Source organism: Cynocephalus volans, chromosome 2 (genome assembly GCF_027409185.1).
Source record: "Cynocephalus volans isolate mCynVol1 chromosome 2, mCynVol1.pri, whole genome shotgun sequence".
Taxonomy (NCBI): Eukaryota; Metazoa; Chordata; class Mammalia; order Dermoptera; family Cynocephalidae; genus Cynocephalus; species Cynocephalus volans.
The window spans coordinates 104,815,760-104,828,103 of NC_084461.1; the positions used below are offsets into that span (position 1 = coordinate 104,815,760).

General features: G+C 42.7%; 1 protein-coding gene across 1 annotated transcript in view; it reads left to right on the plus strand.

Annotated features, from left to right (window-relative positions):
• HSD17B4 (hydroxysteroid 17-beta dehydrogenase 4) overlaps positions 1–12,344 on the plus strand; it is a 91,385-nt gene that overhangs the window by 28,172 nt on the left and 50,869 nt on the right. The window contains exons 9-11 of the mRNA XM_063085310.1: positions 7,554–7,645; positions 9,383–9,407; positions 11,075–11,203. Coding sequence (XP_062941380.1) covers positions 7,554–7,645; positions 9,383–9,407; positions 11,075–11,203 — 246 coding nt within the window. The remainder of the gene's footprint in view (positions 1–7,553; positions 7,646–9,382; positions 9,408–11,074; positions 11,204–12,344) is intronic.

The following is a 12,344-nucleotide window of genomic DNA, read 5'->3' on the forward strand; positions in this document are numbered from 1 at the left end:
CGCACAATGTAATTTCCAATTTATTCCCAGTTGTGTGGCCAGTCCCTGGCTTACCTGAGCAACAAAGGCTGGGCCATTATCTGACCCGATCACCTTAGGGATCCCGAAACGGGGCAGGATTTCTTCTAGTATCTTTTTACATACAGTCAGGGCCGTTTCAGTTTTGGTAGGGAAAGCTTCTACCCATCCAGAGAAAGTATCTACAAATACTAGCAGATACTTGTTTCTATACCGGCCAGGCTTTACCTCTGTAAAGTCTACTTCCCAGTATACGCCGGGTCGATCTCCCCGTTGTCTTTTTCCGGTCTCTCGGTAGGTGGTAGCCGCATTAGTCATGGCGCAAGCCGGACACCGATTGGCGACTTCTTGAACAGTGGACCGGAGGTTCGGGATGGAGAGGCTGGTGCGGCTTGCCAGTTGAAGGAGCTTTTCTGGTCCTAAGTGTGTTAGCTGGTGTAACCGCTGAATGAATTCCTTTCCCTGGTCAGGAGTGAGCTCTCCTGGCCTGGTCTTAGCTTGAGCAGGCTCGATTGGCTCTTGAAGCTTTATAGTTTCTGCTAGCACCCTGACCGACAGGGCGGCTTGTTTTGCAGCCTCGTCGGCCCTCCGGTTCCCGGCCGCCACAGGGTTATTTCCTCTCTGGTGGCCCGGGCAGTGGATAATGGCGACCTGCTGTCCGTGTAGATGTTGATGTTTTTTCCTTCGGCTAGGCGTAATGCCTGCGTCAAGGCGATTAGCTCGGCCTTCTGGGCTGATGTCCCTTCTGGCAGGCTGCTTGCCCATACCGTCCGTTTGCCATCTACGATGGCGGCCCCTGCTCTCCGCTTACCTTCCACAATGAAGCTGCTACCGTCTGTATACCAGGCAGGCACTCCGGGCAATGGCTGGTCCTTCAGGTCCCGTCGAGTCCCAGCTTCTTCAGCAAGGATTTCTGAGCATTGGTGTACTGGGGTGGATTCTGACTCGACTGGTAGTAGGGTAGCTGGGTTCAGGACAGCAGGGGGCGCGAAAGATATCCTTTCGTTTAGCAGCAAACTCTGGTAATGAGTCATTCTGGCATTGGTCATCCACCGATTGGGGGGCTGCCGCACAATACTTTCGAGGCTGTGGGAAGCAATCACAGTCACATTTTGCCCCAAGGTTAACTTATCAGCGTCTTTGAGGAGGAGTGCCACTGCAGCAACCGCTTTTAGGCAGGTTGGCCACCCACTGGCCACTGGATCCAGTTTTTTTGATAGATAAGCTACTGGCCGTCGCCATGGTCCTAGGGTCTGAGTAAGCACTCCTCGGGCCACACCGGCTCTTTCATCTACGTATAGAGTAAACGGTTTGGTGAGGTCTGGGAGAGCCAAGGCGGGGGCAGACAGCAAGGCTTTTTTTATGTGGTCAAAAGCCTTTTGATGCTCCTCAGTCCAGGTAAAAGGAATGTTTTCCCTTGTCAGGGGGTACAAGGGTGCAGCCAGGGAAGCAAACCCAGGAATCCAGAGCCTGCAGAATCCGGCAGTACCCAGAAATTCGCGGACCTGCCTGGGGGTTGTGGGAGTGGGGATCTTCATAACTGTAGCTTTCCGGGCCGCGGTCAGCCATCTTTTTCCCTCTTTGAGCAGGTACCCCAAATAGGTGACCTCCTTCTGGCATAACTGGGCCTTTTTAGCTGATACCCGGTACCCCAACTTACTCAGTTCCTGCAAGAGCTTCTGTGTCCCTTTTTTGCAGCCTTCATATGTGGGAGCCGCCACCAGGAGGTCGTCCACATATTGGAGTAATGTGACCTGGGGGTTGAGAGCCCTAAAAGGAGCTAAATCTCGGTGGAGGGCCTCGTCGAAGAGAGTGGGAGAGTTTTTGAACCCCTGTGGCAGCCGTGTCCAGGTCAGCTGACCTGTGTTACCTTTTTCTGGGTCTCTCCACTCGAACGCGAACAGTGGCTGGCTGTTGGGGTGTAGTCTGAGGCAAAAAAAAGGCATCCTTGAGATCCAAGACTGAGTACCAAGTGTGACTAGGCGGAAGGGAACTCAGGAGGCTGTATGGGTTTGGGACTGAGGGATGAATGTCTTGCACCCTTTTGTTAATTTCTCTCAAGTCTTGGACTGGCCGATAGTCATTGGTCCCTGGCTTTTTTACTGGTAGCAGAGGGGTGTTCCAGGGCGACTGGCAGGGCACTAAGACCCCTAGGTCTAAGAACCTTTGGATGTGGGGTCTGATGCCTTCCCGGGCTTCTTTAGTCATTGGATACTGTCGGACGGCCACCGGTGAGGCACCCGATTTCAGCTCTACTACTACTGGTGGGACGTTATTGGCCAGTCCCATACCTGTCTTTTCTGCCCATACGGTGGGAAAAAGTTGGAGCCAGGATGGGTCGATGGAGGGAGAGGCCGGCTTTTCATACAGCCGGTATTCTTCTTCTAGGTTTAGGACCAGGCACATGGTAGAGTGATCTCCCCATGTTACTTGTGGGCCCTCTGTAGAAAACTGGATTTGAGCTTTTAGTTTGGTTAGGAGGTCCCTGCCCAACAGAGGAGCGGGGCACTCGGGTATGACCAGAAAGGAGTGGGTTACTTGTTTATATCCAACTTTTAAAAGTCTCTTTGTGGTCCAGGGGTAGACGTTGCTTCCTGTCGCTCCTTCTACAACTGTCCGTCTAGGCTCTATTTCTCCCATGGGTTGGGTCAATACCGAATGTTCAGCCCCGGTATCGACCAGGAACTCAATGGGGGTCCCCTCCACAGTCAGTGTTACCCTAGGTTCGGGGAGGGGGTCCGAACCCCGACTCCCCTAGTCATCTAGGGATAGAACCTTGGCTTCTCTGATGTTCTTTTTCCGGGGACATTCTCTTGCCCAGTGACCCTTCTCTTTACAGTACGCGCATTGGTCTTTGTCTAGAGGGGGTCTTCCATCCCTAGGTGTTTTCTTTGCCCGGTTGCTCAGGTTCCCTGTCTGCCTATCTCTAGACCCTCTTTCACCTACCACTGCGGCCAAAATCCTAGTCAAGTTTTTTTCTTGGCGCCTATCGCGCCGTCTCTCTCTCTCTTCTGTCTCTCTTTTTTCTCTTTCTTGTTTTTCCTCTTCTGTCTCTCTCTTGTGGTACACCTTTTCTGCCTCTCTCACTAAATCTTGTAAGGAATAATCTTGGAGCCCCTCTAGCCTCTGCAACTTTTTCTTGATATCTGGGGCTGCCTGTCCGATGAAGGCCATTGCAACCGCAGCCTGCTGCCCCTCAGAAGAGGGTTCAAACGGAGTGTACCTTCTATAGGCCTCCATTAGGCGTTCCAAGAAAACCGAGGGGGGTTCTACTGGTCCCTGCAAGACCTCTCTTACCTTAGCCAAATTGGTGGGGCGCCGGGCTGCCCCTTTGAGACCTGCCACTAGAGTCCGGCGGTAGACCAGAAGACGCTCCCTACCTTCGGCCGTGTTGTAATCCCATTGAGGTCGATTGAGGGGGAAGGCCTCATTAATGAGGTTCTCGAGTTGTGTAGGGGCCCCGTTGTCCCCGAGAACGTTCTTGCGGGCCTCCAGAAGAATCCTTTCTCGCTCTTCAGTGGTGAAGAGGATCTGGAGTAGCTGTTGGCAATCGTCCCAAGTGGGCTGGTGAGAGAACATAAGGGACTCAAGAAGTCCCGTGAGTCCTGCTGGTTTTTCAGAAAAAGACGGGTGGTTAGACTTCCAATTGTAAAGATCTGCTGAGGAAAAAGGCCAATACTGTAGAGGGACCAAGCCATTAGGCTCAGCTGGGGGCCCTATGGCTCGGAGGGGCAAAGCTACGGTGGAGTCAGGACCGGAGCCGTCTCTCGGACTGCGAGGTTGGCGGCTCCTAGTCCCCGCAGCCGGTCCCTCAGGGCTAGGATCACCGGGCGCTCGGCCTGGTGCCGATCTGTTTCCCTGAGGGGCCAGAGGGGGCAGCGGAGCCGCCGGGTAAGGTGGGGTTTCAGAGAGAGAAAATAGGTCATCTGGTGTCGGGAGGACGGGGGGTTGGGGAGGGGCGGAAGGCTTCCTTGTAGGTGGCCTTTGAGTATTTTCTGATCCCGAAACAACAGCGACTTTGCTGGAGGGTGGCACCCAGGGAGGGGGATTCTGGGCGAGGTCTTGCCATACCACGACACAGGCAACCTGGTCCGGGTGTCCTCCGGTCTCCTGAAAAACAATCTTTTTAACTGCAAAAATGACAGTAAGATCAAAGGTTCCCTCTGGCGGCCAACCTACGCCGAATGTGGGCCACTCAGACGAACAGAAAGTCTGCCATTTTCCTTTTTTGATCTCCATGGACAGATTGTGAGCCCTGGCTTTGACATCTTTCCAATGATCTAGAGTAAGGGAGAGGGGCGTAAGGGCACTTTGCCCCATCTCGAAAATTTCCAATAGGGGAACGACGACGCAAAGACCTATCACAACTAAGACAAAAAGAAACCAGAAACGGCGACGAGACCGAGTGCCGTAGAAATAGAAGAAAGAGTCCGATGGCAGAGCGCGCCTCCCGAGACGCGGTGAGACCAAAACACAATAATCCTCTGCCAAGGGGTCCACCAGGCGTCCCTGGTCCTCCCCTGATCCTGGGACGTCTCCCAGGATTGCCGGGTGGCGAGCCCCCGAACACGTCTGTTCGCTACCCGCACTTCGCTCCCAGAGCGACTAACCCGGAACAAACTGAAACCAAAATGCGCGCGCTCAGAAAAGACAGTCGAAATCACTGAGTCAGACACAGAGACGAGACACAGAAACGAGACACAGAACGACTGCTGGCCAGCTTACCTCCCGTTGGTGGGTCGGTGGTCCCTGGGTGGGGGTCTCCGATCCCGGACGAGCCCCCAAATGAAAGACTCCCGCAGTGGGTAGTCAGTCAGTTCAGGGAGACCCTCCCAAGGAACAGCGAGACCACGGCTTCGGATGCAAAAACAAGAGGTTTATTGAACACACAGGTACCCGGGCGACTCAGTCTTTCGAAAGACTGGCGCGCCGAGTAGAGCTCCTGGGTCCTTTTTATAGCAAAAAGCGCGGGTACAGAAGCGAGAAGCAAGGTAATTGGTTAGTTTAAATCAAGCCAGGGGTGAACTTCGGTCAAGTGGGAGTCCTTGAAACAGCTGAGGGGCACTCTTGAAACTTTAACTGACTTGTCTATTTCTGGGAACTATCCGCCCTTTGCCTCGGGCCGGGGCCCAGGTGCATAACCACAGATATCCTGTTTGACTCTGTTCCCCTTGTTTCTTAACTTGACTTTTTGGCTGTATTTTCCCTATACCCTTGTAAAAAGCACTTCCTTCAAGAGTTCTTGTTGCTCCACTCCTTGTCAGCATTTGTTGTTGTCAGCCTTTTGGATTTGTAGTGTATAGTGGTATCTCATTGTTGCTTTAATTCACAATTCCCAAATGACATACGGTGTTGAGCATTTCTTCCTATGCTTATTTGCCATTTATTTATATTCTCTGGTGAGGTATCTATTCAGATCTTTTCCCCATTTTTTAATTGGGTTTGTTTTCTTGAGTTTTAGGGCTTCTTCGTATTTTTTGGAAACAAGCCCTTTATCAGATACGTGTTTTTCAAATATTTTTTCCTGGTTTGCGGCCTTTTTATTCTCTTAATTTCCTTTACTTTTGAAGTACAGTTTCACTGGGTACAGAATTCTAGGTTAGCTTCAACACTTCAAATGTTTCACTTCTTGATTACGTAGTTTCTGAGGTGAAGTATGACATAATGCTTATCCTGTGCCTATGTAAGTAAGATGTTTTCTTTCTCTGGTTTCTTCCAAGATTTTCTCCGTGTCTTTGCTTTTCTGCAGTTTGAATATGTTATGCTTAGGTGGAGATTTTTAGTATTTATACTGCTTGGTGTTCTCTGAGCTTCCTAGATCTATGGTTTGCTGTTACTACTTTTGGAAAATTCTCGGCTATCATTACTTCAAATACTTCTCTTGCTTCTTTGTCCTTTTCTTCTCCTGGGATTTCCATTGCACGTACGTTATATCTTTTTTTTTTTTTTTTAATATATATATTTTTTATATCTTTTGTTAATTGTCCCACAGTTCTTATATCTTCCATTTTTTTCATTCTTTTTTTCTCTTTTCATTTCAGTTTGAAAAGTTTCTATTAGCATATCTTCAAGCTCACTGATTCTTTCTTATATTCTTACAGTGGTTTTAATTTCTAGCATTTTCTTTTGGTTCACTCTTAGAGTTTCCCTCTCTCTCCTTACAGTACCCATCTATTCTTGTGTGTGGTCTACTTTTAACACCAGAACCCTTCGAGCATATAAATCATAGTTATTTTAAATTCCCAGTCTGATAATTCCCAAATCTCTGCCATATTTGAATATTTTCTTATAATATTAGTGATAATATATGAAATAAGGTACAAAGCAGAAATATTTTTCCTATGTGGCTTTTTTTTTTCTTTTTTCTTAACAGATGTTTGGTTGGGTTTTATAGATATGTTTATTTTGTATTAAGTATGAAGTTAGTCAAGTCAAAATATAAATACCTTTAACATTCAGTTTTGCCAGTTGATTTATGGGAAATTAGAGGAATGAATGTTATGTATTGGGATGAATGGTATATAGATTAAGAATTTGTTGTATTGTGTAATTTGAGGTGGTTAGAGTCTACCTTTTGTTTTTGCCTCATGGATATAATGGAGAATTGAGAACAGTGTGCCATTGGATTGCTTGCATACTTGAGAGCATTTAGGGGGTATAAAGTGAAAATTTTTGGAGCTTCTCTTTAATTTACAGGGACTATAAATACCACCTTTGTTTCTTTAGCATATTAATATAAAATTATATTTTGTCATTTCATAATTAAATTTTTGCATTTATTTGATCCTTTAGATAAGACTATAAGGTATTTAAGGTATTATAAGATATATAAGGTATTATAAAATAGAAACTATCTCATTTGAGCCTTAGAATGACTTGGTGGAATAGGCAGGGAAAATATTTTAATTACCAGATTAGTGATGAAGACACAGATCCAGGGGAGTTGAGTGCTGTGTTCAGTTCCCAAGTTGCCTACGTGGCAGGACCAACACTAAAATCCATGTGTTCATACTCCTGGTATGATACCTTTCTGCTCTACAAAGCTGCTCAAAGTATGCAATGGAAAAATGGTGCTTAGATTTTGTTACTCATCAGTGATAGTTACAAGTTCTATTTTAATCATTATCTGCCATTACAATTATCAAGGCTGTTTTATAGTTTTCTAGATTCTTGTTAAATAGCTGGGAAGTAAAATAATTTTGGGAATGAATGGTACCTAAATATCTTATCTTATATACAGTTTTGCTCACCAGTCTTTACCTAGGCAGCTCTAATTTTTCTCCTCTAGAATAGTATGTTACCCATCTTAGAAAGTTATGTTTGATGCCTACAATTTTAGAAGCTTGAGAGTACTTCAGGAATGTCTTCATTGTGATGAAAAGTTCTTCTAAAAGCCACGAATGTTATACTAGTTATATGTATATAATTTTGTTCTTATAAGAAAGGCATTTTCAGAAAGTAAGGTTATCGATTAAGTAAGTATATATTCTTGTTTATAAACTTTCTCTCTTTCTTTTTTAAAAAATTTATTGCAGATATTCTGGAAGCCCTGAAGCCAGAATACGTGGCACCCCTGGTCCTTTGGCTTTGCCATGAGAGTTGTGAGGAAAATGGCAGCTTGTTTGAGGTATTCTCCACCTTCCTGTTTTCTCCTGAAGTGATGTTTGTGTAATTAAATATAAAGAATGATTTGAAAATTAGTATTTTCCAATTGCTTACATTTGTAAAAAATCTGTACTAGTTGACATCACTTGTATATTTTTTAATATTATGTATGTGCTACAGTTGAGGGACAAGTGTTGATGACTAATGTTCTTTTTGAAAAAGTAACACAACTTCATAAATTCTGTTTTTCCTTAATTCTTGATTTCTAATATACTTACAAATGAAAATATGGCTGGTTTTATATGTTTAGTCAAATATAGAAAGCCTCCTTGATTTAAGAAGCTGAATGATGAAGTGGAAGGATGGAGTTTAGGGTTTAGGGCCAACCAGATCAGGCTTTAAGTTCTTGTCTGGTAATCGCTGGCTTGCTGGGGTATTGTATAAATCAACCTTCCTGAGCTCTAGTTTTCTTGGGGTTTGTTGTGATAACTGCAAATCATGTTTCAAACTCTTAGCATTTGGCCTAGTACATAGCAGTCACCACCCCACCCACCCCTAATTTTAAGTATCTGTATAGCAGGAATTTACTCTGGGGTTAGATCAATAAACACAACTTATTTATCTTAACTTTAAAAATAAACTTCCTATTTTTCCTTTAAAGAAAAGCTTTTAATGTTTACTGTAAAAGTGAAAATCACCCATATTCCCATCATTTAGTGAGATCCATTGTTCATTCCAGGGTAAAAGTCCTTTTAGACCTTTCTAAGCCAATTTATATATTTTTGATTACGCATTTGAATTTGATCTCTTTTTTCTTTTCTAGCCTGAACTGCAATCTATTAACCACCCCCCACCCCCCGCCCCCCTGTTTTTTATTCTCTGTGGGAATAATGAACCTGTTGTATGTGGAATACTGTTTTTGGTAGCAAAAGAACCTGGCTCAGTCTGAAGTGAATGATATATTGGCCTGTTTCATCTGAATAACAAGATGATAAGTAAATTAACAAACAAACAAAAAAAAAGTCCACACATGTCTAAGCAGAGATATGTGCCTCCACCTTTCTTATCATAGCCATTGAGTGTGAATTGTGGAATATCAGAGGTGGAAAGAATTTTACAACCCTGGTTTTACAGAAAAGGAAAACTTAATAATATCAGGTCATTTGGAGTTTAAAATTTGGCCTGCCTCTCTTTTACGTCACTAAGGAATTTTAAAAATTTATTTATCTTTTACAGTTGTATTTATCATTAATTTTGTGAACAAAAATAATATATGCTCTTTGTGAAAATTTCAGATATACAGAAAAGGATGCAGAAGAAAAATAAAAATCATCCACATTATCACTATGCAGAGAGAATTACTATTAATATTTTTATTATCCAGTTAGCTCAGTTGGTTAGAGTGTAGTGTTATAACACCAATGTCAAGGGTTCGGATCCCTGTACTGGCCAACTACCAAAAAAAACCTCCCAAAACATTTGAAGAACGGTGTCAAACCTTGGTCTCTGATGTCAGTCATTCTTTTCTATTACATGCATTTCTATTACATTGTGCTGCTTTATGTTTCTGGTTTGATAACATGAACAATGCACAGTCATGGGGGCCAATGGACTTTTGTAGAACTGTATTATTTTTATTGATTGTCATCTAGCATTCTAATAATCCTAGTAAGATAGCTGCCTTTTTCTTTTTAATTTAAAGAATTCTATGAGTGATTTCACATTAAATGGTATAATGTTTTTCCCTTCTTTTTGGTAGGTTGGAGCAGGATGGATTGGAAAATGTGAGTCTCTCTTGGTTTTTGGTTTTTCCATAGACTGGTTACGTATCTTTAAACCTGCATATCTAATTTAAGCTGGGTAAGGATCTTGTCAGGTGCCTAATCACTGGATCTAGTGCACACATATATTTGAACTTAAACATTGTTATAGCAACAGGTATTCTAAAACATGGCAGTTGTCCTGCAGGCCTATGGCACTTTCAGAAACCCACCTATTCTTCCTGTGTGCAGTCCTTATTCAGAACATATCCTGTCTTATTCAGAATTGACTAGTCCTTTAGACAGCATAGTCTCTCTTTATATTGATATTTATCCTCCCACGTCTCTAGCATCCTACATGCTTGTTCTTGCTGTTTCAGCAAAGAAGTTAGTGGGTGGGAGGGCTGTTTTTGAAAAGATGGAAGAGCCTATTCTAGATGGTACATCAGGCAAATTCTCCAATTCTTTCATGTAATTCTTTTCTTCCTTGGAGCATGAGCTATCAGGAGGAGAGAGTGAGGAATCACACTGGACAACTTTCTGGGAAGAAATTGCAACTGATCTATGGGAATTATTTTCCTTCAGCCCAACAGTGAATTTTTTTCGGCATCAACCCTCTCCTACTCCATCTCTTAAACCTTGTGCACTGTAAATTTGATAATTGCTGTATGGCATTTTAAAATATTGTGAAAATTCTGCTGTCTCAACTTATTTTCAGTTGGCTGCTGATATCAAAATTAATCACACAATTAATTGAATTATTTAAAAGGTTGCTATTACTGGAGGGCACTGTTACAACATATTGTAGAGTATCAATATTTTTAGCATTAGTGACTGTTCTCTCCAGTCGTTAAAGTGATTTATATTCCTCAAGCATTTCTGAGTGTCACATGACATCCATTTAAGAAAGGAAGACCAACTGTTGCAATAAAAACTGCATCTGGCACTTTATCAGTAGGGAAGCTCTAGAAGCAGGCATTTCTGTCATTCCCTTGGACAGATCTTTAATTCAGCAATCATCAAAGTCTGACCGTTGTGTTTAAATAAGGTTCACTAGTAGTTATCTATTACTTTGGGTTTTTAAAAAGAAAACAATATTAAAATTCTCCTCGTGGAGCTTATGCAGAGGTAATGATTTCTGTGAATCTGTATATTCTAGTTGAGTACTTGTGGAAATGGAGGAAGAGCAAAGGGAGAATAAGGGAGAATTATTCGGAGCTGCCTAATATACTAATATTTTGTTAACTGGAGTCTTTGACCTATTATCACCACTAGTCCTCAATTTGCTACTTATCTCTACTCTGTTATCTTCATTTTATAAACGTGGAGAGTAAAGTATTGAGTGATCTGTGGTCTTGAGATCAGTCTTTTTGTGTGATTAGTATATAATTTAGATTTTTCAGATGCAGCATAACGTTCTACCTTTAATAGTGTCTGGCATAGTCAGAGAAGAAGTTTTTCCCTTCAGCTTCAAATAGTTTTAAAAAATACTTGACATTATCCTGATAGGTTTGTTGGGAAAAATGCATTTTAAGGATTGTACAGTAAATCTCTTTAGAAGTTAGAATTTTTTTTCTGAATTTTCTTTTTCTTGAAGTTAAAAAAAAACTTTAAGGGGCTCCTATGCATCTTACTTTCTGTCTCCCTCTTAAACTGTGTACTCAGTATCTTAGTTTTATTTCTATAACCAGTACGCTGGGAGAGGACCCTTGGAGCTATTGTAAGACAGAGGGATCAGCCAATGACTCCGGAGGCAGTGAAGGCTAACTGGAAGAAGATCTGTGACTTTGAGAATGCCAGCAAGCCTCAGAGTATCCAAGGTAAGGAGAGTCCCCAGTCAGTTTACCGTGCTTGGGGAACCAGAAGCCACAAGCATTCTTTTGTCCTGTGAATTTGTCTTCTGTCTTAACTGTGGTGACTTAGATATTGGAAACATCTGTTCCAATATCTAAGTCACCACAGGATTGATTGATTCCAAACAATCCTTGACAACGCTTGAAGTCGTGAGAACACTTTCTTGGGATGGTCCCAGGAGACACAATATAGATAACCAAGTGCTTCAGAAGGGAGGTAACGGCCTTCTGCTCTTGAGAATAGTATAACAGAATTTATGCATTAGTGCTTATCTTGCATGCACTAGCTTGCTAAAGGTAATAAAAGCTGTAACAGCGGCTGGGTTGGTGCTATTTGCCTGAGAGAGCAGTAGCCCCCCTCTCTTCACCTGCATCTCGTCTGCTGCGTCTTCCTTCGCGTCTCTGATCATTTTAATCAACAAGTTTATTTAAGCCTATTTCATTTAGGCTTACCTCTCTCCTGTCCAGTGAATAGATGTGGCTTTGTTTTAGCATTTTGTCTTTGCTGCTGTTTCTCTGCCTTTCTACCATGCCCCTTCCTCCTTTTATTACCTCTGCTAACCTTAGTGCTTCTTTAGAAAAACTCAAGCCTCAGATGTTCTACAAACCCTCCCCAGATATTCTGGGTTATGTTGATATTCCTGTTAGCGTCAGTCCTACCACTTAAAGCATTTAATCATAACTGCTGTTCACTGCTTTTTCATGAATGTATGGTTTCTTAAATGATGGTACGTTTTTTGGGGGCAGAGACTGTATCTTGTAGGTACTTTTTTTATATTTGGTGCTAGCATAGTGCTGAACTCATAGAAGGGATTTAATGAATACTTGTTAACTTGAATTATTTAATCACCTATTACCTGACATGGAGATAAGTAACCAAGTATAAGTCACATTTTTTTTCCAGTATAACTCACATGTGCATGCAGTACATGAAATTTAAAAGATTTTTCTCAGAAAGATCATGTATCAGGGTCATTTTATAGAAAAACTTTTTTTTTCTCATAGTAATTTTATATTCAAAGTTTGATAGAAGAATATATCTGAAAAATGACTATTCTGTTTTTTTTTTTTTCTTCTCTTTAATGATACTTTCCTGCCTGCTGGTACA